General features: G+C 40.2%; 1 protein-coding gene across 1 annotated transcript in view; it reads left to right on the top strand.

Moving 5' to 3' along the window:
- LOC124613159 (aldehyde dehydrogenase 1A1-like) overlaps positions 1 to 27,926 on the top strand; it is a 91,774-nt gene that overhangs the window by 55,814 nt on the left and 8,034 nt on the right. Inside the window, exons 7-9 of the mRNA XM_047141786.1 lie at positions 6,396 to 6,498; positions 19,342 to 19,526; positions 24,829 to 24,993. Of these exons, the coding sequence (XP_046997742.1) occupies positions 6,396 to 6,498; positions 19,342 to 19,526; positions 24,829 to 24,993 (453 nt within the window). The remainder of the gene's footprint in view (positions 1 to 6,395; positions 6,499 to 19,341; positions 19,527 to 24,828; positions 24,994 to 27,926) is intronic.

Consider the following 27,926-nt stretch of genomic DNA (forward strand, 5'->3'; position numbering starts at 1 on the left):
CCTGTATCCTCCAAAACCACTTACAAATTTAATCGTATATTCTTCCTTTTATTCTGTAGATGCTTTATAATAAAATTTCATTATTTTATATCCTTCCAGGTGTTGCAATTTTAATGGCGAGCTCTGTACTTCAGTGTCATTTTGTGAGTCCATCTTATGATGGTCATTGGAGTATTCACACCTTGCCAGCAATGTGAAAGTGTCTTATTTAATTTCGTATGTGAATACTATATTTTTATTGGAAAGAGGGCAATATAATCAAAGATAATTACAAGAAAGTGTGGTTTTTCATGTTCTTTGCTTCTCAAGAGTAATGAAAGTCAGGCCATATTTTTGTAAATAATTGCCTGTACACAGTTCTCTTTTCTGCAAATTTGTTTTGTTTTCCAATTAGTTGTTATTATTGCAGTAACACAAAATACTGTTGGCTGTGATTGAGAATATAATCATTGGTATTGTTGCAGAAAAAATTCAACTGGGACATTTGAACTTTTATTGGTAAAATCATATATCTTCCTGGTGAATAAATGCCACTTATGAATTTGTAAAGCACTTGCCCTCTGGAAGCAATTTATGGGTCTGAGGTTAATGTAGTTGTCAAGGTCACAGGCTGACACTATTATAATGCTCAATAATTTCATGTTCCACCAGTGGTAGAGTTTTGTTCTCTTCCTTCACACTATCAGTCTTGCTTTTAGTAACTACTGTATCTAGACAGCTAGAAACCTACATGGTTGTTGTTGTTGTCCAGAGACTGGTTTGATGCAGCTCTCCATGCTACTCTACCCTGTGCAAGGTTCTTCATCTCCCAGTACCTACTGCAACCTACATCCTTCTGAATCTGTTTAGTGTATTCATCTCTTGGTCTCCCTCTATGATTTTTACCCTCCATGCTGCCCTCCAATACTAAATTGGTGATTCCTTGATGCCTCAGAATATGCCCTACCAACCAATCCCTTCTTCTAGTCAAGTTGTCCCACAAATTTCTCTTCTCTCCAACTCTATTCAATACCTCCTCATTAGTTATGTGATCTATCCATCTGATCTTCAGCATTCTTCTGTAGCACCACATTTCAAAAGCTTCTATTCTCTTCTTGTCTAAACTATTTATCATCCACGTTTCACTTCCATACATGGTTACACTCCATACAAATACTTCCTGACACATAAATCTATACTCGATGTTAACAAATTTCTCTTCTTCAGAAACGCTTTCCTTGCCATTGCCAGTCTACATTTTATATCCTCTCTACTTTGACCATCATCAGTTATTTTGCTCCTCAAATAGCAAAACTCATTTACTACTTTAAGCATCTCATTTTCTAATCTAATTCCTGCAGCATCACCCAATTTAATTTGACTACATTCCATTCTTCTCGTTTTGCTTTTGTTGATGTTCATCTTATATCCTCCTTTCAAGACGCTGTCCATTCCATTCAGCTGCTCTTCCAGGTCCTTTGCTGTCTCTGACAGAATTACAATGTCATCGGCGAACCTCAAAGTTTTTATTTCTTCTCCATTGATTTTAATTCCAACTCTGAATTTTTCTTTTGTTTCCTTTACTGCTTGCTCAATATACAGATTGAATAACATTGTGGATAGGCTACAACCCTGTCTCACTACCTTCCCAACCATTGCTTCCCTTACATACCCCTGGACTCTTATAACTGCCATTTGGTTTCTGTACAAATTGTAAATAGCCGTTTGCTCCCTGTATTTTATCCCTGCCACCTTCAGAATTTGAAAGAGAGTATTCCAGTCAACATTGTCAAAAGCTTTCTCTAAGTCTACAAATGCCAGAAACATAGGTTTGCCTTTTCTTAATCTCCCAAGGTCGGCTTCTACCAGTTTTTCCATTCATCTGTAAAGAATTTATGTTAGTATTTTGCAGCCATGGCTTATTAAACTGATAGTTCGGTAATTTTCACATCTGTCATCATCTGCTTTCTTTGGGATTTGAATTATTATATTCTTCTTGAAGTCTGAGGGTATTTCTCCTGTCTCATACATCTTACTCACCAAATGGTAGAGTTTTGTTAGGCCTGGCTCTCCCAAGACTGTCAGTAGTTCTAATGGAATGTTGTCTACTCCTGTGGCCTTGTTTTGACTTAGGTCTTTCAGTGCTCTGTCAAACTCTTCACGCAGTATCATATCTCCTATATCATCTTCATCTACATTCTCTTCCATTTCTATAATATTGTCCTCAAGAACATCGCTCTTGTATAGACCCTCTATATACTCCTTCCACCTCCTTCCTGCTTTCCCTTCTTTGGTTAGAACTGGGTTTCCATCTGAGCTCTTGATATTCATACAAGTGGTTCTCTTTTCTCCAAAGGTCTCTTTAATTTTCCTGTAGGCAGTATCTCTCTTACCCCTAGTGATATGTGCCTGTATATCCTTACATTTGTCCTCTAGCCATCCCTTCTTAGCCATTTTGCACTTCCTGTCGATCTCATGTTTGAGACATTTGTATTCCTTTTTGCCTGCTTCATTAACTGCATTTTTATATTTTCTCCTTTCATCAATTAAATTCAATATCTCTTCTGGTGCCCAAAGATTTCTATTGGCCCTAGTCTTTTTACATACTTGATCCTCTGCTACCTTCACTATTTTGTCTCTCAAAGCTACCCATTCATCTTCTATTGTATTTCTTTCCCCATTCTTGTCAATCATTCCCTAATGCTCTCCCTGAAGCTCTCTACAACCTCTGGTTCTTTCAGTTTATCCAGGTCCCATCTCCTCAAATTCCCACCTTTTTGCAGTTTCTTCAGTTTTAATCTAAAGTTCATAACCAATAGATTGTGGTCAGAGTCCACATCTGCCCCTGGAAATGTCTTTCAATTTAAAACCTGGTTCCTGAGTCTCTGTCTTACCATTATAGAATCTATCTGACACCTTCTAGTATCTCCAGGCTTCTTCCATGTATACAACCTTCTTTCATGATTCTTGAACCAAGTGTTAGCTATGCTTAACTTATGCTCTGTGCAAAATTCTACCAGGCAGCTTCCTCTTTCATTTCTTCCCTCCAATCCATATTCACCTACTACATTTCCTTCTCTCCCTTTTCCTACTATCGAATTCCAGTCACCTATGACTATTAAATTTTCACCTCCCTTCAGTATCTGAATAATTTCTTTTGTCTCATCATACATTTCATCAATCTCTTCGCCATCTGCGGAGCTAGTTGGCATATATAGTAAACTTGTACTACTGTGGTAGGTGTGGGCTTTGTATCTATCTTGGCCACAAAGATGCGTTCACTATGCTGTTTGTAGAAGCTAACCCGCATTCCTATTTTCCTATTCATCATTAAACCTACTCCTGCATTACCTGTATTCACCTGACCAGAATTCTTGTTCCTCCTGCCACCGAACTTCACTAATTCCCACTATATCTAACTTTAACCTATTCATTTCCATTTTTAAATTTTCTAACCTACCTGCCCGATTAAGGGATCTGACATTCCACGCTCCGATCCGGAGAACGCCAGTTTTCTTTCTCCTGATAACAACATCCTCCTGAGTAGTCCCGCCCGGAGATCTGAATGGGGGACTATTTTACTTCCAGAATATTTTTCCCAAGATGATGCCATCATCATTTAACCATGCAGTAAAGCTGCATGCCCTTGGGAAAAATTGCGGCTGTGTAGTTTCCCCTCGCTTTCAGCTGTTCACAGTTCCAGCACAGCAAGTCCATTTTGGTTAGTGTTACAAGCCCAGATCAGTCAATCATCCAGACTGTTGCCCCTGCAACTACTGAAAAGGCTGCTGCCCCTCTTCAGGAACCACACGTTTGTCTGGCCTATCAACAGATACCGCTCCATTGTGGTTGCACCTACGGTTGGGCTATCTGTATCGCTGAGACATGCAAGCCTCCCCACCAACGGCAAGGTCCATGGTTCATGGGGGAGGGGGGGACCTACATGGTAAGAAGCACTAAATGAGTAACAGCATATGACGACCTGAAATGGACATTGTTCTCAACAAATGAGTAAGGAAATGAATTGTACATCTGTAACAGTAAAACATAAATTAAAGTATGGTGTACAGTGATTAGATGGAATAACTTTTGACTGACAGAGTGATAAATCAAAGAAATCTTCCATAATGTGGCCTCACTCCTGTCATATCTACCTGCTTCACTTCATATGGTTCTGGTGCAATGTCTACATAATGATTTCTTTGTGCATGTATTTTCATGTTTGTATACATGACACACTTAATTCCATGAGTTGCTTTGGAAACCACTATGCAGAGCAGAGAAATGCAGCTCTAGATTGAGTGAACTTAAATGGATTGTTCTCTAGTGTTTCCTTGTTCTTGACAAATTCCTAAATCAGTCAAATGACATAGAACTCAGGGTTGACCACTGGCAGGCAGATGTTTAATATCTTTATCCACTGAGCACAATAGATTCTCAAAAGGTATTCTTGACTTGGAATGGGGGCATCCACATTCAAGTACAATGCTTTCGTGAATTCGTTTTAACACATGAATTTAGATAAGAGCTTTGGATTACTCTTTTACAACCATTCAGTAATCAAACCAATATTCCATTAAATGCATGAGTTGCATGGGACTGAATTTATTATTGTGTGACACAGGTTTTCATCACTTACAATCATGGATCTGTCCTTTAAACCTTATTAGGTTCTATCTCTGTTATCTTTGCAGGAGCAGACTGTGTCTGATTTCTATCTTTCCAGACATTTCACTCCTGCACACTTCCTATGAGGAGCCACTTCCATTTCTTGTTGCATAAAGCATTTTTTTAAATTTCTATTTTAACATCAAAATAAATATTTTGATAAAAAGTATATTGTTGTGTTAAAAATCTGAGTTTTACATGCAAAGATTATGCTACTCATATAAGAAAAATCTGTTGCTTGCATTTTCAACTTTCCAGTATATCTGCTACTGTTGAAAACTATTTTTTCACATAGAAGACAGGGAGTAGACAGGGATTTTATTCCCCCCATCCTCCCAATTACTGTCTCCCACCCAACCCATTCCCCTGTGTAAAAATAACCAGCTGAAATTTCTTTTGGCTAGAGACAGCATTTCAGTCTGTTGATATTTCTTAAAAATTATTTGACTGTAATTTAGCCAGTGCTGAGACATTCAGCAGTTCTCTTTTCTTGTCACTTTATGGAATTACTTACAGCCTGTTGCATTTTGGTCTCAAAATATACACATCCACTTAACTCCAAATCACAAATGATGACAATTCACACAGATGACACATGGGTGGGGTCGACATTGTTGCCAGTTGCAGTCTGTGTGTACATGTTTTGTGCTTGAAGAAAGCATTTTCCTGCAAACTATGTCTCTTGCTTGCTTATGTGGACTGTATTGCTTACCACCACCATCAGCAATGACATCTCAGTACAAACGTAGTCAAAATTCACTAAATAGCTTCCTACACTCATGTTTAAATGCTGGAATTGACTACAAATTTCACAGCAGAGGACTTAAAACAATGCCGATGATGAGACATATGTTAAATGTTTGATGAAAAACTAGATATCAGCATGGTGACAACTGGTGTCAACCAATGCACAGTCTTGGGAACAAAGAATTTGTAAGCAAACATTACTTACGGATATAAAAATAAATTAAATATGAGAAATTAATAATATTTTTAATAGTACACAAGTAGAAATTTAATGGTGATGGGCAACATGAGAGATTTTTGTTTTTGCTTTTCACATTGTCCATATATTTCACCATAACTACAGTCTTCATCAACTATTATTCCAACTAATTTTGTGACCAGATAACACAAAAAAGATACAAGGGAAGCCTTTTGTAATTTGTGCTCAGAGGATTGTCAGCAAAAATATACTTTGGCTTCCACGACTTTTGGCTATTTTCCAAAAACAGTGCTTCAGGAAGTTCAACTGAACACACAAAATGAAAGAAAACATTTAAATAATTTTAGTGAGGTGCAATATATTTATGTCCATTACATGACAATCAACAAGAGAAGCTAAAAAGGGGGTGAAGTCCAATGTCATGAAACTGATAACAGCTAGTAAATGGCAGTTCTAATACTTCATATCTCCAGAAAGCATTGATGTGTGTTTCTCTCATGGTCCAGTGTAAACTTTTAAACTGTTGTGAATGTTCGTTACTAGTGACAGAGCCTCATTGATGTGGATTACAAGACTGATTTTAAATAAAGTGCTTGTGACTTTGTGTCAGTCTGTTTTACATGTGTATGTGTGAGTGTTCTTGAGGGGATGTTGTTATTTTTTGTTGTGAATAAATAAGTAAACTTTCTCATTGACAGTCATATATAAATATGATGTGAGGGTGCCTGAATGCACCTGTAAGTGTTGTGCAGTAAAGTTTAAGATTACAATAAATCATAAAAAGTAGTGAAATTTTGTTTAGGTTGGAAAATCTATTATGGCAGCAGCAGCACAGTCTAACCTGAAGAAAGTCTCATTGGAGCTGGGTGGTAAAAGTCCTTTGATAATACTTCCCGATGCTGACAGTGAGTAAAGTAAAATATTTACTTTAAATGTGTGTATGTAAGTAAGTAAGATAAAGTTATTTTTATGATTATTTGAATGTTTCACTACTATTTGAAGTATCCTTTCTTTAAGTGTTAGCATGAAGTACATAAATACAGCAAATTGAAATCTCATGTTCTATTTGATTACATTCTGCAGAGGCATGCCTGTTCTTGAACAATCCATGTCCTAAATTTAGACATATTTCTAACAAATTTACTTATTTTGTTTAATTTTCTAGGTGTAATATGAGATCAATAAATGATGAACAGAGAGACCTACTCTATCTTTCACATTCTGCAGTGAATTCAATTTATGGAAAGTTCTGTAGTTGGTATTATTTGACTTGGCTAGATCTACAGTAAAGAGGCTATATCTTGAGCTGATTTTTATTGACATAACAGTTCAAATACCCTTGTGATTGTTGTTCTACATCTCCATCCATACTCTGGCAACCACAGTGAAATGTTTCGCTGAGGATTCTTCCCATTTTGTCAGTTATTAGGGCATCTTTCCATGCCAATCACATATGGAGCACAGGAAGAAAAATTGTTTACATGCCTTTGTTTGCATTGTAATTTCTCTAATCTTGTCTTTGCAGTCACTATGGGAGTGGTATCTATGGGGTTGCAGTATATTCCACGATACCTCACTTGAACCTGATTATTGAAACTTTGTATGTAGGCTTTCACAGGTTAGTTTGCGTCCATCTTCAAGTGTTCGCCAGTTCAGTTTTTTCAGAATCCCTGTGGAGCTTTCCCATGGCGCAAACAAACCTTTGACCATTTATGCTGCCCTCCTTTGTATCCATTCAATATTGCCTTTTAGTTCTGTCTGATACAGGCCCCATACACTTGAGCAGTAGTCTAGTATAGATTATACAAGTGGTTTTTAAACAAACTGCTTTGTAGACTGACTGCATTTCTGTAATATTCTACCACTAAACCAAAGTCTGCACCTGATCTACCAATGTCTGAGCCTATTTGATCATTCTATTTCATTTCTCCACTTACTGCTACAACCAGATGTTTGTATGAGTTGATTGGCCTAGGGATGCTACCAACTACAGGTAAAATGTGCAAATGTCACAACAACTGTTTATTATCAACATAAGAACAGAACTCTGATACAATGTCTGTGGATGAATGTGCACACTATGTAAATACAAACAGAGATATCTCTCCTGATGAATTTCATGAGTCATAGTAGGTGACAGAACAGAAGGGGCTGAGGATGACTGATGGTATGATCCAACCTAGCAGTTGGAGTGTGTCCTTGAGGGCGATGGGGTTTCAGGATGTCAGAAATTGGTGGGTGTCAGAGGCATAGCTCAATGACAGTAGTGGTCAATGGGAAAAAGATACTTCTGGGATGTTGGGCATCAGTGGATGTCGGTGACAATGGCTCAGCAATGACAGCTGCTGGTGGGAAAACAATGCTTCTGAGACATTTGGCATCAGTTGATGTCAGAAAAAATGCATTGATGATGGTAGTTTTCAGTGTGATGATATGCAGCAAGGCATGGCATCCAGTACAGTCCGGTGCAATACATATCACCCCATCTCCCCTTAGTAGGTAGTGCAGCCAGCTGAAATACTGGCCACCAGAAGGAGGTGCCCTGGGATTGGAGAGTTGGCAACAACTTGAGTAGGTGTCAGCGGCAGATGAGAGCAACACTCAATCAGTGGTGACCAACAGAGGCGCAAGGATGCTGATGAACCAATGAGGCATCTGATGTTATTGACAAAATGCTGTCTCAACCAGGAACTTGAAAAACAATAGACACAAAGGGTTAACATAGATAAAGACCATCTGGTAGCTAGGGATGGTGACAGGGCAAAATCTGGCATTGCCTGAGGTTTGCAGCAACATTTCCATGAAAACCAAACCCAAAGCACAATGACAGAGAGTTGCAACCTGTGCAGCCAAATGAGGGAGCAACATGGAACAGAAGAGAGAAGTCTTCAGACTGTGAGTGCCCAACATCTGAGGCAGCTGTGAAAGAGGTGATAGTGAGCAGCATCAGGGGCAATGGAATTGAAGATATTCCTGCAGTTGCCTGAGCCTACACTCAGCAGGGGTGGCTGCAAGTGAGCCAGTAGTGAGCAGCATTGGGAATGACAGAGGTGAAGGCATCTCTGCAAGTGTCTAGCCCAGCACTGGTGCAGGGGTGGCTGTTACTGAGATGGCGGCAAGCAGAGTTGGGGTTGGTGGAGGTGAAAGCATCACCATAATTGCCCAGGAAAACACCAGAGAAATGACAGGGATGGCTGTACAGGGGTCAAAGATGTTGGAGGTGGCCACCACAGTGGTGGAGGTGGCAGCAGCAGGTGCTACAGGCTTCCAATGAAATGTGCAAGTACCACAACAACTGTTTATTACTGATATAAGAACAGAACTCAAATGCAGTGTCTGAAACATATGTCCACACAATGCCAAAAGAAACAGAACTGTCTTTCTGAGACATTTGGCATGGATGTGCCTACTTGATGAAGTAGGGGCTGGCAGAGCAGAAGGGGCCAAGAATGATAGATGGTAGGATCCAACCTGGCACACAGAGTGTGCCCTTGCATACAATGGGCCTCCAGGATATCAGCAGTTGACTATTGTCAGAGGCATAGCTCGAAAATGATAGCAACTGGTAGGACAACAATACTTCTGGGATGTTGGGTGTCAGCAGATGATGGAGGAACTGGTTCAGTGATGATAGCTGCTGATGGAATGATGATGCTCCTGGGGCGACGAGCATCAGTGGATGGCGGAGGTGGTGGCTCAACAATGATAGCTGTCAGAAGAACAATGTTCACTGAGGCCTGGTGTATGAGAGCAGAGGATAATGGTCTCACACCGTGTCATTGATGTGAAGGTGGTGACTGTGATTAGTGGGCTGCTAGTGTGACCAGTGTGAAGCACACAGTGGTATTGGTCATAGTGTGGTCTGGCAGTGGCCAAAATACTCTACAGTAGAGGGATACTCACATGGCACGGAGTGGACACACAACGTGGCATAAGGATGTGATGTCCTGACTTCAGTGCTCTCTACCAGAATAGTCACAATGCCTATTTGCAAGGCTGGTGCCGCTGGATGATGTGGAGGCTGTGTGAAGGCAAGACACAAACACCCTGAATCATGTGAGGTTAGGCTTGTACACAGTTCAGTGAACTATGCTGCTGTAAGCTGCTTAGCCATGGTCTCCTGGCAAGGCAGCAGCCCACAATATATGCCTGGAATGTGGTACAGTAGACTCCCAAACAGATACAATATGATGTGTAAAGTTTCACATATATGAACATTTAAAAAAATTATCAATCTTTGCACCACTTTGAAAGCTTATCAATATCTAACTGAATATTTGAGCAATATGGGAGAAGGAAAGTTGCTACTCACCATATAGCGGAGATGCTGAGCTGTGATAGGTACATTAAAAAGATTCACACAATCATAGCTTTTGGCCATTAAGGCCTTTGTCAGCACTAGACACACATACACACACACACACACACACACACACACACACACACACACACACACACACACACACACACACTCCCGCAAGTGCACCTTGCACACATATCTGCAGTCTGAGAGAGCTGAAACTACACTGCGAGCAGCAGCACCAGTGCATGATGGGAGTGGCGACTGGGTGGGGGTAAGGAGGAGGCTGGGGTGGATAAGGGGAGGGATAGTAAGGTGGGAGTGGCAGACAGTGATGTGTTGCAGTTTAGACGGAGGTTAGGAGAGAAGGTGCGGAGGGGGGAGGGGGTAAGTAGTGGAAAGGAGAGAAATAACAATAAAAATAAAAGAAATTAAAAGACTGGGGGTGGCGATAAAATGACGACTGTGTAATGCTGGAATGGGAAAAGGGAGGGAGCGGGATGGGTGAGGACAGTGACTAACAAAGGTTGAGGCCAGGTGGGTTACAGGAACGTAGGACGTATTGCAGGGAAAGTTCCCACCTGCACAATTCAGAAAAGCTGGTGTTGGTGTGAATGATCCATATGGCACAGGCTGTGAAGCAGTCATTGAGATGAGGGGTATCATGTTTGGCAGCGTGTTCAACTACAGGGTAGTCCTACTGTTTTTGGCCACAGTTTTTCGGTGGCTGTTCATGTGGACAGACAGCTTGTTGGTTGTCATGCCTACGTAGAATGCAGCACAGTGGTTGCAGCTTAGCTTGTAGATCACATGACAGGTTCACAGGTAGCCCTGCCTTAGATGTGATAGGTAATGTGGTATTCCGCTGTCCACCAAACCTACACAATATACTCATCCATCCTTACACAACCCGTGCTCCCAATCTCTTACCTCATGGCTCATACCCCTGTAATAGACCTAGATGCAAGACCTGTCCCATACATCCTCCTACCACCACCTACTCCAGCCCGGTCACTAACATTACCTGTCACATCAAAGCCAGGGCAATCTGTGAAACCAGTCACGTGATCTACAAGCTAAGCTGCAACCACTGTGCTGCATTCTGTGTAGGCATGACAATCAACAAGCTGTCTGTCCACATGAACGGCCACCGAAAAACTGAGGCCAAAAAGCAAGTGGACCGTGGACCACCCTGTAGCTGGACACACTGCCAAACATGATACCCCTCATATCAATGACTGCTTCACAGGCTGTGCCATATGGATCCTTCCCACCAACACCAGCTTTTCTGAATTGCACAGGTGGAAACTTTCCTTGCAATTCATCCTACATTCCCGTAACCCTCCTGGCCTCAACCTTTGTTAGTCACCGTCCTCACCCATCCAGCCCTCTCCCTGTTTCCATTCCAGCACTACACAGCTATCATTTCACCGCCACTCCCAGTCTTTTAATTTCTTTTATTTTTATTTTTATTTTTATTTCTCTCCTTTCCACTACTTCCCCCCCCCCCCCCCCCCCCCCCCCCCCCCCCCCCCCTGCTCTGTACCTTTGCTCCTACCCTCCGTCTAAACTGCAAACTGCAACACTTCACTGTCCGCCACTCCCACCTTACTATCCCGCCCCCTCCCCGCCCCAGCCTCCTCCTTACCCCCACCCAGTCACCATTCCATTATGCACTGGTGCTGCTGCTCACAGCTCACTGAGACTGCAGATGTGTGTGCAAGTTTCTCTTGCGTGTGTGTGTGTGTGTGTGTGTGTGTGTGTGTGTGTGTGTGTGTGTGTGTGTGTGTGTGTGTGTGTGTGTGTGCGTGTGTGTATGTGTGTCTACTGCTGACAAAGGCCTTAATGGCCGAAAGCTATGATTGTGTGAATCTTTTTATTGTGCCTATCGCAGCTCAGCATCTCTGCTATATGGTGAGTAGCAACTTTCCTTCTCTGGTATCATTACATTCCATCCTGGATTTTCCATTGTTTGAATATTTAAGCAGCTTTTTTAGGCAGTACTCCATTACAGGTAAAAGCATCATGTGCAAAAAGTCTGAGATTACTACCAACATTGTTTTAAAGAAGAATTGGAAAGAGACAATGCAAACACCTGGGAAAAATTCCACACCAAAATCACACAAAAGGCTAAACAATTGATCCCACTGAAAAAGAACTGAGAACCCTGGTGGGATTCAAAATGTGAGAAAGTGCTGAAACAACATAAAGAGGCTTTTCTTAAGCATACAAGTAAGAAAACATTAGAAAATTAATGACACTTCAGTGAACTCAGGAAATATGTGACAAAAGTCATTCATGTGAAGGAACAACTGGATTCCACTGAATAAAATGTTTACAACTGCAGTACATGAGATTTCTATAGGACTTTCGAAGGAATAATCTGAGGATATACCCTTCAGAATTTATGTTTCAATAAATCAGGTGGAAGACTCAACTCGATCAATCAGGAAAACTGCCATGAATTGGCACAATGTTTTTCTGAACTCCTCAACTGCCCAAACCATTCTCAAGATTTCCTAAGGGAATCTTCACTTACAGCCACAATGAATCCCTACTGCCCTTGCAAGAAGAGATTAACAGGCATATTTTCATACCCAAAAAGTACAAAGGTTCAGGAGACCTGAAAAATCCTGGGCCAAATTCCCTTGAAGAATTTGCGCACAAATCACAGCAGAGATTTAGCAGACAGAAAAACTTCCAAAATACTGGAAATGTGACATAATTCATCCAACATACAAGAAATGTGATGAAACCAATTTAAATAACTATAGAGGAGTATCCGTTCTGCAAGTTACATACAAAATTGTGTCAGCATGCCTCTGCCAAAGTCAATTTCCACACTGGCCAAAGTTATATAGAACAAATATTCAATTTAAAAACAACATTAAAATACAGAGTGTTCAGGAACAACCTGATTATATGTTCCTTTGTGGACTTCAAGAGGGCATATGATTCTGTTAATCACCAATTCCTTTGTACCACCCTCAGAAAATAAGGACTCCATCTGAAAACCCTAAATGTCATCAAACAATCACTCACCAACACAACCTCCAAAGTAAAATTCATGGGTGAGATGCCAGAATCATTTCTGACCAAAGCGGCATTTTGTAGTACAACAGTCTGTTTCCTAACCTCTTTAACACTAGGTGTACAATGTAGATCATTTCAGACCCAAGAGGGTTTGTCAAGGGCCCCATCCATCCATAAACATTGCAGGACAAAATGCTCTCATGACTGTTAATCATTTATTAGGTCATACAACTCACAAAAATTTCATCCCCCTAGCCCACCTAGAAGTACGAAAAATTTATCTGTTGTACCTGAAGTACCATGTGGGTCATTCTTTACCTACATACAGTTTAACACAATTTTATATCAATAATACATGTTTTCAGAAACTTAAGTAGTTTCTGGGTGTGCTTCAATGTTGTTCACAAGATCTTGGAGAATATTACGACAGTTTAGGACAAAAATAGCCTGAAATACAAACTCGGAGGTCAGATGATGCTTCATATTGCTTTTGGTTCCCTACAGTCCTGTGACATCCAGTCATCTTAGGTTTTATTCTATGTCATCGAGGAGGCAATGCAAGGAAACTGATAAATTTTGCTTAGTTCAGAAATATGGAATCTGTTTACTGACAATTGCATTGCCTGCTACAAGTCAGGTGAGAACATAATTGTGGTTGTACAACTGTATTCTTGCATATGTAGGTGCCCCTTCATACAGTACATGCTGAGTAAACCTGAAAGGTAAGGGATAAGAAACTGATTTTTGTGTGATGCTGGCAAGTGCTACTTCCTGAATGGTTTCCCTCACTGTGGCGAGCATGGAATTTGTGATCCAAGCAAGGGCTTTGGTCACCATGTCATTATGAAATTGGCGCAACTATTCCTCAACTGTGATTGTAACATCACGACTGACAACTTCTTCACCTCCATGAAACTGGCAGATGAACTGAGACAAAAAGGAGAAAGTTTAGTTGGGACTCTTCTGAGATCACTCAAAGAGGTTCCCTCTGCAGCAGAAAGCGGAGACGGCATGCTGTATTCAACACACTTGTACAAGTTTGGTGACAATTTTCTCACATTATACCTATGGAAAAATTAAAAACAGTGTCCTTATTCTGAATAACATGGGAGTTGGATATCAGGTCAATGGGAATACTGAGAAGAAACTTCCAGAAACAGTGAAGTTTATAATGAAACAAAGGCTAGAGTTGATATAATTGACCAAATACCTAGACTCTACAGTGTCCAAACTGGCAACCATAGATGGGTTGTGCATGTCTTTTACAATTTTCTTGAACTTGCCATGACCAGTGCTGGCACAGTTTTTAAGTTATTTACCCCTAAGACTATTTTGCACTGAGACTTTATCCTCAGAGTAGGAGATGAGCTTCCTGGCCCCTACAAACTGCAGAGAGCAGCCGATTTCCTCTTGCAGGCACTTGGCACTGGCATTGGCCAACCTGGAAGTAGAAAGTGCTGTGAAATTCAGGTTTCCTTCAAAGAACAAAAGATGAATAAAACATCATGCATATGTATCAAATGTGACAGGTAGGAAAAATTATATATAAAAACAAAGATGAGGTGACTTACCGAACAAAAGCGCTGGCAGTTCGATAGACACACAAACAAACACAAACATACACACAAAATTCAAGCTTTCGCAACGAACTGTTGCCTCATCAGGAAAGAGGGAAGGAGAGGGGAAGACGAAAGGAAGTGGGTTTTAAGGGAGAGGGTAAGGAGTCATTCCAATCCCGGGAGCGGAAAGACTTACCTTAGGGGGAAAAAAGGACGGGTATACACTCGCACACACGCACATATCCATCCACAGATACAGACACAAGCAGACATATTTAAAGACTTATGTCTGCTTGTGTCTGTATGTGTGGATGGATATGTGCGTGTGTGCGAGTGTATACCTGTCCTTTTTTCCCCCTAAGGTAAGTCTTTCCGCTCCCGGGATTGGAATGACTCCTTACCCTCTCCCTTAAAACCCACTTCCTTTCGTCTTCCCCTCTCCTTCCCTCTTTCCTGATGAGGCAACAGTTTGTTGCGAAAGCTTGAATTTTGTGTGTATGTTTGTGTTTGTTTGTGTGTCTATCGACCTGCCAGCGCTTTTGTTCGGTAAGTCACCTCATCTTTGTTTTTATATATAATTTTTCCCACGTGGAATGTTTCCTTCCATTATATTGATATCAAATGTGACAGGTATGCGTACTATAGCTGCCAAGCCAAAACTCTTATCAAATATCTGAACTGTGAGCACATTCAAGCTTAGATGATTCTGTTCACTCCTTCATTCCTACATATTTCCAAATATTTGTAATTCTAGAGTTAAATTGTTTGTTCTATGTTTTTGTTCCTTGATTTCAACAAGCATTTTAGTCACATACTGCACTTTAGAATCTTTACAAATTCTTGGCACTTACCTTATTTGTATGTAACAGTAAAAATACTATAAGTGCTCATATAAGCAGTATGTTTTGACTCTTTTTCACTCTTTTTATAAAGGAAAACTATATAACATTGTTTACTTACTTGTTTTAATGATGTTTAATGAAACACTAAGGAATTTCTGTTGTAAAATAAAAACAGTTTATTTCTGAAAATTTACTTTAGACAATGTACTATTCATTTTAAAGACAAAATTATCCTTTTGTTACACTTTAGAGTCTTCTTAAATGAATTGTTAACACTACTCCTTTTATCATGAGACAATGACCTTGACCTTAAGCTTTCACAATACAGGCAGCTCTTATTTATATAATACATACAGGTACTGACAGAAAATTAGTGTTAGAATATTTGTTTATTTTCATATTAGTACACATTGTAGCTACAGATAGACCAACACCAAATAATCATTGTTAAATCTTATGTTGAAACTTCCTGGCAGATTAAATCTGTGTGCTCGACCGAGACTCGAACTCGGGACCTTTGCCTTTCGCGGGCAAGTGCTCTACCATCTGAGCTGCTGAAGCACAACTCACGCCCGGTACTCACAGCTTTACTTCTGCCAGTATCTCGTCTCCTACCTTCCAAATTTTACAGAAGCTCTCCTGCGAACCTTGTAGAACTAGCACTCCTGAAAGAAAGGATATAGCGGAGACGTGGCTTAGCCACAGCCTGGGGGATGTTTCCAGAATGAGATTTTCACTCTGCAGCGGAGTGTGCGCTGATATGAAACTTCCTGGCAAATTAAAACTGTGTGCCCGACCGAGACTCAAACTCGGGACCTTTGCCTTTCGCGGGCATGTGCTCTACCATCTGAGCTGCCGAAGCACGACTCACGCCCAGTACTCACAGCTTTACTTCTGCCAGTATCTCATCTCCTACCTTCCAAACTTTACAGAAGCTCTCCTGCAAACCTTGCAGAACTAGCACTCCTGAAAGAAAGGATATAGTGGAGACATGGCTTAGCCACAGCCTGGGGGATGTTTCCAGAATGAGATTTTCACTCTGCCGGGCACACAGTTTTAATCTGCCAGGAAGTTTCATATCAGCGCACCCCCCCCCCCCCCCCCTGCAGAGTGAAAATCTCATTCTGGAAATATTATGTTGTTGAACACTTTTGTACAATCAACTTCCAGTGATATGTTGATATTAGATGTGTATACCTGCATCAAAAGTGAATCAGTACATCACATGGAAAATTCTGTGATCCTGTGTCGCTAACATAGCTGTCAAACAGGTCACAATGGATTACCAAGCCTCAAAAATTCTTGTAAAAGGATTTTATTACTTCCATGTAGTCTGGGGCACCCAAAGAATGTGTGATCTGTGTCTTCTTCTCCAGAAGAGCAGAAACATGTCTCTATTATGTGCAGTCTGTGAAGATATTTAGGGAAACATCCCTGGTTAAATTTTGATCTGGTGACTGGTGAGGTGCCTAAGCACTGCAATTGTATATGATTTTGTGGAATAGGGGACAGATGGGTGAACTGTTGCATACTTCTTGTCTCCGTATCTTGCAGTTCCCTACCATTTCCATTGTCAGTCTTCTGTCATGTATTTGTGTGGGCACATGGGTAACCCATACTTGGGATTGCAGTCCTTACTGTACACCTTATCACAGGGCCTTCTTTGGATAAGTGGTTGACAGATTCATTGCCAGTGATCCCACAGTGTGATGTCACGCAAGAGAAATTAATGAAATGGCCTGCTTCATACATTGATTTCAACACTTGGATAACCATGAATACAATGATATTTTCAGCCAAACAGATGCTAAAATTTTTAAGTATGACTAGAGCAGACAAACAGCCACTGAGTCAGAAATTCAGAGAACCTGACATCCATGAGCAGAAATGAAATGCTTCTAGTAATGCAATAAGTTCTGCAATCATGATACTTGCATCATCTGGTCATTTAAATAGTCCAGACTTCTGCAATCATGGTATGCAGTACTCCCTTCTGAAAGAGTCACTGGTTTGGGAGCCATCAGTATAGATATACAAGGCATGATGAAAAAGTAATGGAAATTTTTGTTTTTCTTAAAGGATCTTTATTTGTTCAACAACATCAACTTTGTACCTCCAAATTAATCCCCCTCAGATATAGTATACTTGTGCCAGCTCTTTTTCCCATCTTGGAAGCCCTTCTAGAACCCACTTTGCATTATGGTGTCCCGTTCCTTAAGCAGTTTTGTTTTTATATCATAAATGGTGGCAAAACAATACACTTTCATGGTTCTCTTCAGCTTTTGGAATAGAAAGAAGTTGTAGGAGTGCATTTCTGGCAAATATGGTGGCTGAGGAAACATAAAAGTTTTGTTTTTTGGCATAAAATCATGAGCAAACATTGAGATGTGAGCAGGAGCATTATCATGATGCAATTGCCATGAATGGTTTTGCTACAATTCTGGTCATTTTCTTTGGATTGTTTCATGCAAAGGGCACATAGCTCCAAGTAGTATTCTTTATTGGCCACACAACTGTAAGGCAGGAGCTCATGATGCAATATCCCATTGTAAATGAAGAAAACAGTGAGGAGAACTTCCACACATGATCCAATGTGTCAATTTTTTTGGTTCTTGACTCTTCTGGCCATTTACATCAGGACAATTTTCGATGTCATATTTGTATACCCATGTTTTATCACCTGCTATAACCTTCTTTAGAAGTTCAGGATCATTGTCAACTTCATTCAGTGATTCTTTAGTGGTGTCCTTTATGGTTGAAACTCAACAATTTCTTAACAAACTTTGCTATATGTTTCACACCCGAAACATCTGAAAAAAATGCTAGTGATCCAGAAGAGACCAGTTAAGCACCGTGTGTTAAGTATGAGGCAGTCAATTTCAGATTGTTGGATGGATACTGGTGCCCTTTACGAAGCAACTTGGCACAGAAATACCACCACCATGGATGAACTGGAGGATCATGTGCTTCAACCAAGAGTGTATTGTTAAGGGTGGAGCACATTGTCCCCAGACAAACTCTCAGTGATTTTACACTGGCATTTATTAATTCTGTTGAGTTAACTACCAGGTGCTGATCCATAACAACCACTCCCATAGTCAATGACTGGATACACCATTGTATGGTAAAGTGTTAGTGGTGCCGACATTCAAGCCCCACCTAAGTCATGTCCTAGGTCTGATTATGTTGACAGCCATGTTGCCTTTATTAGTCACATATTTCATGGGTGCCTTCCAGGTTAGCTTATGGTTGATGAAGAGTCCCTGGTATACAATGTTGCTACCATGAGTCCACAGCTCGTGGTCTAGTGGCTGGCGTTGCTGCATCTGTATCACGGGGTCCCGGGTTCGATTCCTGGCTGGGTTGGGGATTTTCTCTGCCTGGGGATGGGGTGCTTGTGCTGTCCTCTTCCTCCTTATCATCATTCATGAAAGTGGCTACATTGGACTGTGTAAAGATTGGGACTTGGTAAGGGTGCTGATGACTGCGCAGTTGAGCACCTCACAAACCAAACATCATCATGATCATCATAATCATCATCACTGCTACTAAGAAATAACTTGTGTACAATATTTATTCAGTATATTATAATAAGAGAAATACTACTATGGAAAGAAAAAACAGACAGTAGGCCAGGTAACCACTTACCTCAAATAATACATGGATGGGAACAAACACACTTAACTATTTGAAAATTTGACATTTTATGGGCCTTCAAGTATGCCAATGAGCTGCTCATCATTCATCCAGAGGGGGATATCTGTTATATGGTACTTCAATCTATTTTTGTTTATTGTTGATTGGTATAACTTCAGTTTTTGATGAAGCCATTTTCAAAATGTATTTGTTTGAGGTGATACTTAGTCAGTAAACATGTTCTGTCTTTCCAAATATTAGATGTTCACTTGCAAATGAAGTAAGTGTTTGGATTCTTATCATGTCTGATCTGAAATTAGATTTTTTAACATTCAAGAGATGTTACTAGTAATTATTTCTTAATTATCTGTTTTGCAGTTGATGAAGCAGTGAACATAGCACATGATTGTGTATTTGTCAATCAGGGACAGGCTTGCTGTGCAGGAACAAGAACATTTGTGCATGAAAACATATATGATGAATTTGTTAAGAAAGCCAAAGCAAAAGCTGAAGCAAGAAAGGTTGGTGATCCCTTTGAAGATGGTGTTGTTCAAGGTCCTCAGGTAATAAAAAAATATGATCTGCAAATTACTGTGTATGGATACCATACAACACCTATTTTTAAAATTAACTATGAATGACATTCAGTTTATTACACTACTGTATGTGCATTTAGATCACAAAAGAGAAATCAGTCATTAATAATGCTAAATATTGACTGACAAAAGAAAATATAATATTTTATGTGGGATATTTATAAAAACAAGTCTTCTGTTACTGAAAGAGAGAAACTAACAATGACAATTTTCAGAACTGTGTTCTGGGTAGGACTTAAACTCTTGACATCAGCCTTTTACCAGCACCATGAAATACACTCAATCAGTAATTGTAACTACCTTTTGTCTTAGTTTTACTGACATGCTGACTAGCTCTTAGGAAATAAAACTAACTCCCCATAAGAAACATCCTGGCAGATTAAAACTGTGTGCGGGGCCGAGACTCGAACTCGGGGCCTTCGCCTTTCACGGGCAAGTGCTCTACCAACTGAGCTACCCATGCACAACTCATGCCCTACCACCACAGCTTTACTTCTGCCAGTACCTCGTCTCCTACTTTCCAAACTTTACAGAAGCTCTCCTGCGATCCTTGCAGAACTAGCACTCCTGAAAGAAAGGATATTGCGGAGACATGGCTTAGCCACAGCCTGGGGGATGTTTCCAGAATGAGATATTCACTCTGCAGTGGAGTGTGCGCTGATATGAAACTTCCTGTCAGGTTAAAACTGTGTGCCGGGCCGAGTCTCGTACTCGGGATCTTCATGTGCATCTGTGAGCAAATACCACCTCACACTCATTTAGATTTTCATCTTAGCTGTGATCAAGAGTAGTGCTACCGAGGAGAAACTATGAGAATCAGGTCAGTATTGCTAGAGGCACAACTCAAAACATCTAGTGAAGCCTGAAGGAAAGTAATTGTAATGTTAATTGTGAATATGATGTATGGAACAAGTAACTAACTATGGTTCCAAAAGTGATATTCCTGGTTGTGGAGACAAGAGAAAAGGGTTTTAAAATTGTATGTGGTGATAGAGTAAATGGGGTCACTGGTGATACACAGTCTAACTATTGTGTGATGCCACAAATAATTATTTTATTTTAAAACACAAATGAGCTTAAAAACTGCATTTGTAGCTGATTTAAAAATGGTATAATCATACCAGAAATTGTCAAGAAATGATAAATTTCTTCTGAATAAAAAATAACTTTTTCATTTCCAAGAAGTTAATCTCATATTTGTTAGTTCACTGTATAAATCACAACAACCTCAATGTTATATTTCTGTCTTTTGTATCAGCTCTGATGTTTTATACCTAGTTAAAAAATTACTCCCTACTCCTCCAAAGGCCCTACTATGATATTTTACAGATTTATTGAGAAAACTATGAGGAGTTTCTCACTTGTGTCGCTCTCTTTGCTTTCTCAATACCAATAAAACATATTCGTACCCAGAAAGCCTATCAGTGTGGTTATTATGGAGACAGAAACCTCTCAGCTCTTCTCTGTCCTCTCTGGAACATGTCAACAGTGTATGTGACATTGGAAGCAACCCATTCAGTTGTCTTGGTTATTAAATGTATATCTGGCATCAGATTTTCTTGTACAAATTTCTTTACATTCGTAATTGAAAACTTCCAAGAGAGTTTTTCATCTTAATAATGTTTACAATTCTAGACTGACATGTAATATGCACAACTTAACTTGCAGATTCTCATGTGGATGACGAGTTATGTCCCCTAATAGTAGGCAGTGGTCCAGAAGCGTCTAAAGAGATTACATGTGCCATTAGCTCATTATATGCAGTAACTCGTATGGACATTGTACAATGAATTAATGTAGACTTTCCCATTGTATTCTACTAATGAAAAGCTCTTGGGTTTCCATATAGCTGGCAGCTTTATGGTACCGTGATGATGCTATGCTGAACAACCAGCTGTCGGGGGCAGCATTATAAAGGAATCCACAGAAATACAGAGTCATGAGAGTCTTGTAAATAGAGATGAAGGTCACCAAAATAGTAAGGCTTGAAAGCTACCATTAGCTGCATTACAACAAGAGTACACCCACCACTTTTCAAAACACAAGACACATCTAGAATACCCATGCAGACGCAGACGTTTGAGCACAGCTTGTGGCCCACTTCCCACCTTACACCACTACACTCCCCCCCCCCCCCCCCCCCCCCCCCACCCCCCCGTCGCCCACTGGTTGCACAGGGGACCTAGCTGACTGCAGCTAGGTGGGTGGGGGTGGGGAACTATTTGTATAGATATTGGGTCATTTGTAATATCTTGACACTTTGCCAGAAGATGATGAGGATGACACTCACCAAAATGCCATGGTATGTTAATGTGGCCCCCCAGCTGCAAAACTGAGAGCTTTTCATCATTGTTCTATGAAGATAAAGAAAAATAATTAGCATCTTTTATGATATGTTGTCACAAACAAGGAAAGATAGCTTTCTTGGATGTGGCATGTATTCAAAAGAAGTTTTTGTGCCGCGCGGGTTTAGCCAAGCAGTCTAAGGCGGTGCAGTCGTAGACTGTGTGGCTGGTCCTGGCGGAGGTTCGAGTCCTCCCTCGGGCATGGATGTGTGTGTTTGTCCTTAGGATAATTTAGGTTAAGTAGTGTGTAAGCTTAGGGACTGATGACCTTAGCAATTAAGTCCCATAAGATTTCACACACATTTGAACATTTTTGAAGTTTTTGCCCCATGCCATTCATCACACTTCTCTACTGAATCTTACATTGGCTCAGTAAGAAGAAAAGTAAACAGCTGTACAACTCAGTCAGCCTAAGCACCAGGGCAATGTAGCTGCACATATTACAGGACAATGTAGCTGCACATAACTTTAGCATTTACTTGTCTCTCATAAATGTATGAAACATAGCTGGCAGTTTGAATGAGATATGCTGGCTGTAGGGGATTATGTGGCTGAAGGATGTGCGTGTGCTGATGACTGACAAGTTAGGCAACATGCTCAAAACCTGTTAAAATGATACAGTAGAATGTGTTACTTCACAAGTTGTAATTGGGTTTGAGTATTTGTTATTGCATAATGACTGCACATGTTTGATCACACTGAGTGATGTTCCAACCATCAACAGATCACATTTGATTTTGGTGTATGCAATACACTGTTGTTTTTAACTTGTAGACTTTGTGTTTGCCTATGTTATTTGGTAGCTGTGCTCACCTATAATAATTCAGCAATATAATATTATAATCATATAACAGTCAAATACATTGACAGACTTTATATAAGGAATCTTCCTAACCCCTAGACTGCTTTTGCTAGTCAGTTATATATGAAGAAGAATGTAGTGCAAAAGCAGCAATTTCAGTCTTGTTTATGCATGTGTCAATCACACACCGCCTCAACTATGCAGTGAATGATTACTTTTACACCTTCCATTACTTTTAGTTTACCCAGAACTCTCCAGATAATTCATTTAGTGAAATTAAATGCCTGTCTGACCCAGGGACACCCATGCAATAGTTTGTAGGGGAAGGGGGGGCGGGGGCTAAACTTGGAGTACAGAGTATTTTAATTATTTTGGGAGACAAATGGTGACTTGTACATAGCCAAAAACCTGTCCCAGTTCTGAAACCTGCGTAGTACTTACTCCTAAATCATTTTCTTGAAAGAAAAACACATGAATACACTATATTTGTGTCTTTCTTGAGAGGTGGGGGGAGGGGGTCAACCCCACCTTGTCCCACCCCCTCCTCCCCTTGCCTGCCTGGTTATAGGTGCCCTTGGTCAAGCCACATTTCAGCAGTTAACCTCACTAAGAAGACCTGTGCACCACAATTTTGTACATAAGTTTTGTTACTTTTGTCCATGTAGCCATATTTAAAGATTTGAAATTTTGAACTCAATAATTGTATAATTATTTATTACACCATTTACCATGTGAATGGCTTCCTCTGTCATTTCCAGTAGAACAATTTCAGATTTAAAGATAAAAAGCAAACAAATTGTGTTTTGTTCTAGTAACATTTGGTTATTACTTACCAGTGCTCAGCTTATTAGGCTCCCATCAAGTAACACCTATTTTTACCTGGTGACCTCAGTTTGTTCTCTTTTCTCCCTTAAATATACTATTTGTATTACTAAATTACTCATCATCTAGTAAGCAGTAAAATAAATTGCGAAACATGAATGTTATGAAGTAAATTTTGTTCTGTTTCATGTAATTCAGTTGAAATGATTTGACAGGTTCTTGCTGTGAGAAGACTGAATCACATATCACATAGTCAGAATGATTTGAAATGTCCCATAACCTGAACATTTCAGACAATAGTAAGGTTTCACTGATGCAGTTGACATTGAACAGAATTATTACCACCAACAAAGCAGTCTTTATTACCTGAGAAAATGAAATAAAAAATAGTAATTACTTGGAGGCAGAATGTCTGGCCACAACTTACACTCAGGAGACAAAAATTCCAGTACTGCCAACAGACAGTTATGACAAAAATTCTGACTTTTGGAATTATTAGTTTCTTCCTCAAAGAGTAAAGATGGAGCGGCAGCCAAAGATTAGACAGGAGATGCAGTTCACTCAAATTGCATGATATGGGGAACCCACATATTGTGAGTATGAAGGAAGACAAAGTTCAAAAGGGGAGACTTCAAAGCGAGTTGGAGGTCAAAGATAATATATTGGTAAGCACAGTGCCAGCTTCAGTCCAGAGAACAGAATGAGAAGTAAAGATGGATTAAGAGAAAGAGAAATGAGAAGTGACATGAGTATTTCAGTTACAAGTTGTCCACTCAAAACTAGGAGGAAAGTGGGGGGGTGGGGTTGGGAAATGTGGAGGGTAGGTGTACAGAATAGAATAAAAAGATAAAAATTGGAAAGCAATAAAGATGTTAACTGAGTTAACAAATATAATAAAAAATATTAAAGTGTGCCCCAAAAATAAACTTTTCTTCAATGCTCATACAGGTGCTCAGCTAGTTCATCGTGTTATTACAAAAGGTGGATCACTCTCATCCTTGAATCTGAGTCACCTACCCCTACTTTCTAACCTTCCCCACCCATCCCTCTTTCGTCCTAAAGAAGGAATTAGTAGTTCCATAAGCTAGGACAGTTTCTAGTACTTTTAAATGTGTCTATCAGCAGAATTGGAATTTCACCTCCACAAGGTAAGTACTGGCTAGCCATCCTGTCTCATAATTTTATAATTTTCTCAAGTGAGTTTTCCATTTGATACAAATAAAAATGTACATTAAGAGCTGACCTGTCTAATTATTGTTTCAAATTCAGAAAAACTGCTAATGAAGATAGTTCTTTACAGATCAATGAGAAAATGATGAATAAGGTTCTGGACTATATTAAATCAGGAAAGGAACAAGGAGCTCACATCGAATGTGGTGGAGAACGTCTGGGTACAACAGGTTATTTTATCAAGCCAACAGTCTTCTCAAATGTTACTGATGACATGAAAATTGCAAAAGAGGAGGTAAGCACTTTTTATTGTTTTGTCTTTGAAAGTTTTATTGTCTTTTCTGAATATAAGCTGTAGTTTATGATTTTCATTTGCTGAAATTAATACCATATTCCATTCATGACACAATAAGGTGCCCATGCCTCCAGTAGTAAGGTAAAAGTAATCTGTATCAAAATTGTTAATACAATAACCATAACTAATTACTTTTTCAGTCATCATCATCATCATCATCATTTAAGACTGATTATGCCTTTCAGTGTTCAGTGTTCAGTCTGGAGCATAGTCCCCATTATAAAATTCCTCCATGATCCCCTATTCAGTACTAACATTGGTGCCTCTTCTGATGTTAAGCCTACTACTTCAAAATCATTCTTAACCAAATCCAGGTACCTTCTCCTTGGTCTACCCTGACTCCTCCCACCCTCTACTGCTGAACCCATGAGTCTCTTGGGTAACCTTGCTTCTCCCATGCATGTAACATGCCCCCACCGTCTAAGCCTGTTGAACCTGACCGCTACATCTATAGTGTTCATTCCCAGTTTTTCTTTGATTTCCTCATTGTGGATACCCTCCTGCCATTGTTCCCATCTACTAGTACCTGCAATCATCCTAGCTACTTTCTTATCCGTAAGCTCAACCTTACTGATAAGGTAACCTGATCAACCAGCTTTCGCTCCCATACAACAAAGTTGGTCGAAAGATTGAACGGTGCACAGATAACTTAGTCTTGGTACTGACTTCCTTCTTGCAGAAGAGAGTAGATCATTGCTGAGCACTCACTGCATTAGCTTTGCTACACCTCACTTCCAGTTCTTTCACTATGTTGCCATCCTGTGAGAATATGCATCCTAACTACGAAACCGTCCACCTGTTCTAACTTTGTTCCTCCTATTTGGAACTCAATCTGTTTATATCTCTTTCCCACTGACATTACTTTCGTTTTGGAGATGCTAATCTTCATACCATAGTCCTTACATTTCTGATCTAGCTCTGAAATATTACTTTGTAAACTTTCAATCAAATCTGCCATCACAACTAAGTCATCCGCATATGCGAGACTGCTTATTTTGTGTTCACATATCTTAATCTCACCCAGCCAGTCTATTGTTTTCAACATATGACCCATAAATAATATGAACAACAGTGGAGACAGGTTGCAGCCTTGTCTTACCCCTGAAACTTCTCTGAACCATGAACTCAATTTACCATCAATTCTAACTGCTGCCTGACTATCTATGTCAAGACATTTAATTGCCTGCAAAAGTTTGCCTCCTATTCCATAATCTCATAGAACAGACAATAACTTCCTCCTAGGAACCTGGTCATATGCGTTTTCTAGATCTATAAAGCATAGATACAATTCCCTGTTCCACTCGTAACACTTCTCCATTATTTGCCGTAAGCTAAAGATCTGGTCCTGACAACCTCTAAGAGGCCTAAACCCACACTGATTTTCATCCAGTTTGTCCTCAACTAATACTCGCACTTTCCTTTCAACAATATCTGAGAAGATTTTACCCACAACGCTGATTAAAGAGATACCTCTGTAGTTGTTGCAATCTTTTCTGTTTCCATGTTTAAAGATTGGTGTGATTACTGCTTTCATCCAGTCTGATGGAACCTGTCCCGACTCCCACACCATTTCAATTATCCTGTGTAGCCATTTAAGACCTGGCATTCCACTGTATTTGATGAGTTCTGACTTAATTTCATCCACCCCAGCCGCTTTGTTGCACTGCACTCTATTGACCATTTTCTCCACTTCCTCAAATGTGATCCTATTTCCATCATCATTCCCATCCCATTGTACATCAAAATCTGAAATATTACTGATCGTATTTTCACCTACATTGAGCAACTCTTCAAAATATTCCCTCCATCTGCCCAAGGCATCAACAGGATTCACCAGCAGTTTTCCTGACCTGTCCAAAATACTTGTCATTTCCTTCTTACCTCCCTTTCGGAGACTGCTAATTACACTCCAGAATGATTTTCCAGCAGCTTGATCCAAAGTCTCCAACCTGTTTCCAAAGTCTTCCCAAGGTTTCTTCTTGGATGCTCGAATTATCTGTTTGGCTTTGTTCCTTTCTTCAACATAACGTTCTCTGTCTACCTGAGTTCTAGTATGTAGCCATTTTTGATATGCCCTCTGATGTGTTGGTAATGTGCCAACACCTTGTAGATAGAGGAGGCCGAAATCTAACGCAGACGGGCGTGAATTCTGGAACAGGATAAGGAGTGAATGCTAATAAGAAAAGTATGCAGCTCCTCGAATACTTAACTTTATATCATCCTTGTGGTACATCGCTCTTGATAATACAGATAAGACTATCTTCAGATACGGTTAATGGCGCCTTGCTAGGTCGTAGTCATGGACTTAGCTGAAGGCTATTCTAACTGTATCTCGGCAAATGAGAGAAGGCTTCGTAAGTGTAGTCGCTAGCAAAGTCGTCGTACAACTGGGGCGAGTGCTATATCGTATCTCGAGACCTGCCTTGTGGTGGTGCTCGGTCTGCGATCACACAGTGGCGACACGCGGGTCCGACATGTACTAAATGGACCGCAGCCGATTTAAGCTACCACCTAGCAAGTGTGGTGTCTGGCGGTGACACCACACCCTCTTTTTCCTTTTACAGGCTGCCTTGACTGTGTCATTCCACCAAGCTGTTTGCTTCATCCTACCATTACACACTACTGTTCCAAGACATTCCTTAGCCACTTCTAGTACTGTGTCCCTGTACCTTGTCCATTCCTTTTCCAATGACTGTAATTGACTACATTCAACTAACTGGTACCTTTCTGAGATCACTGTTATGTACTTGTGCCTGATTTCCTTATCCTGAAGTTTCTCCACTCTTATCCTCCTACATGTGGACCTGACCTTCTGCACTTTCGGCCTCACAATACCAATTTCACTGCAGATTAAATAGTGATCAGTGTCATCA

Source organism: Schistocerca americana, chromosome 4, assembly GCF_021461395.2.
Source record: "Schistocerca americana isolate TAMUIC-IGC-003095 chromosome 4, iqSchAmer2.1, whole genome shotgun sequence".
Taxonomy (NCBI): domain Eukaryota; kingdom Metazoa; phylum Arthropoda; class Insecta; order Orthoptera; family Acrididae; genus Schistocerca; species Schistocerca americana.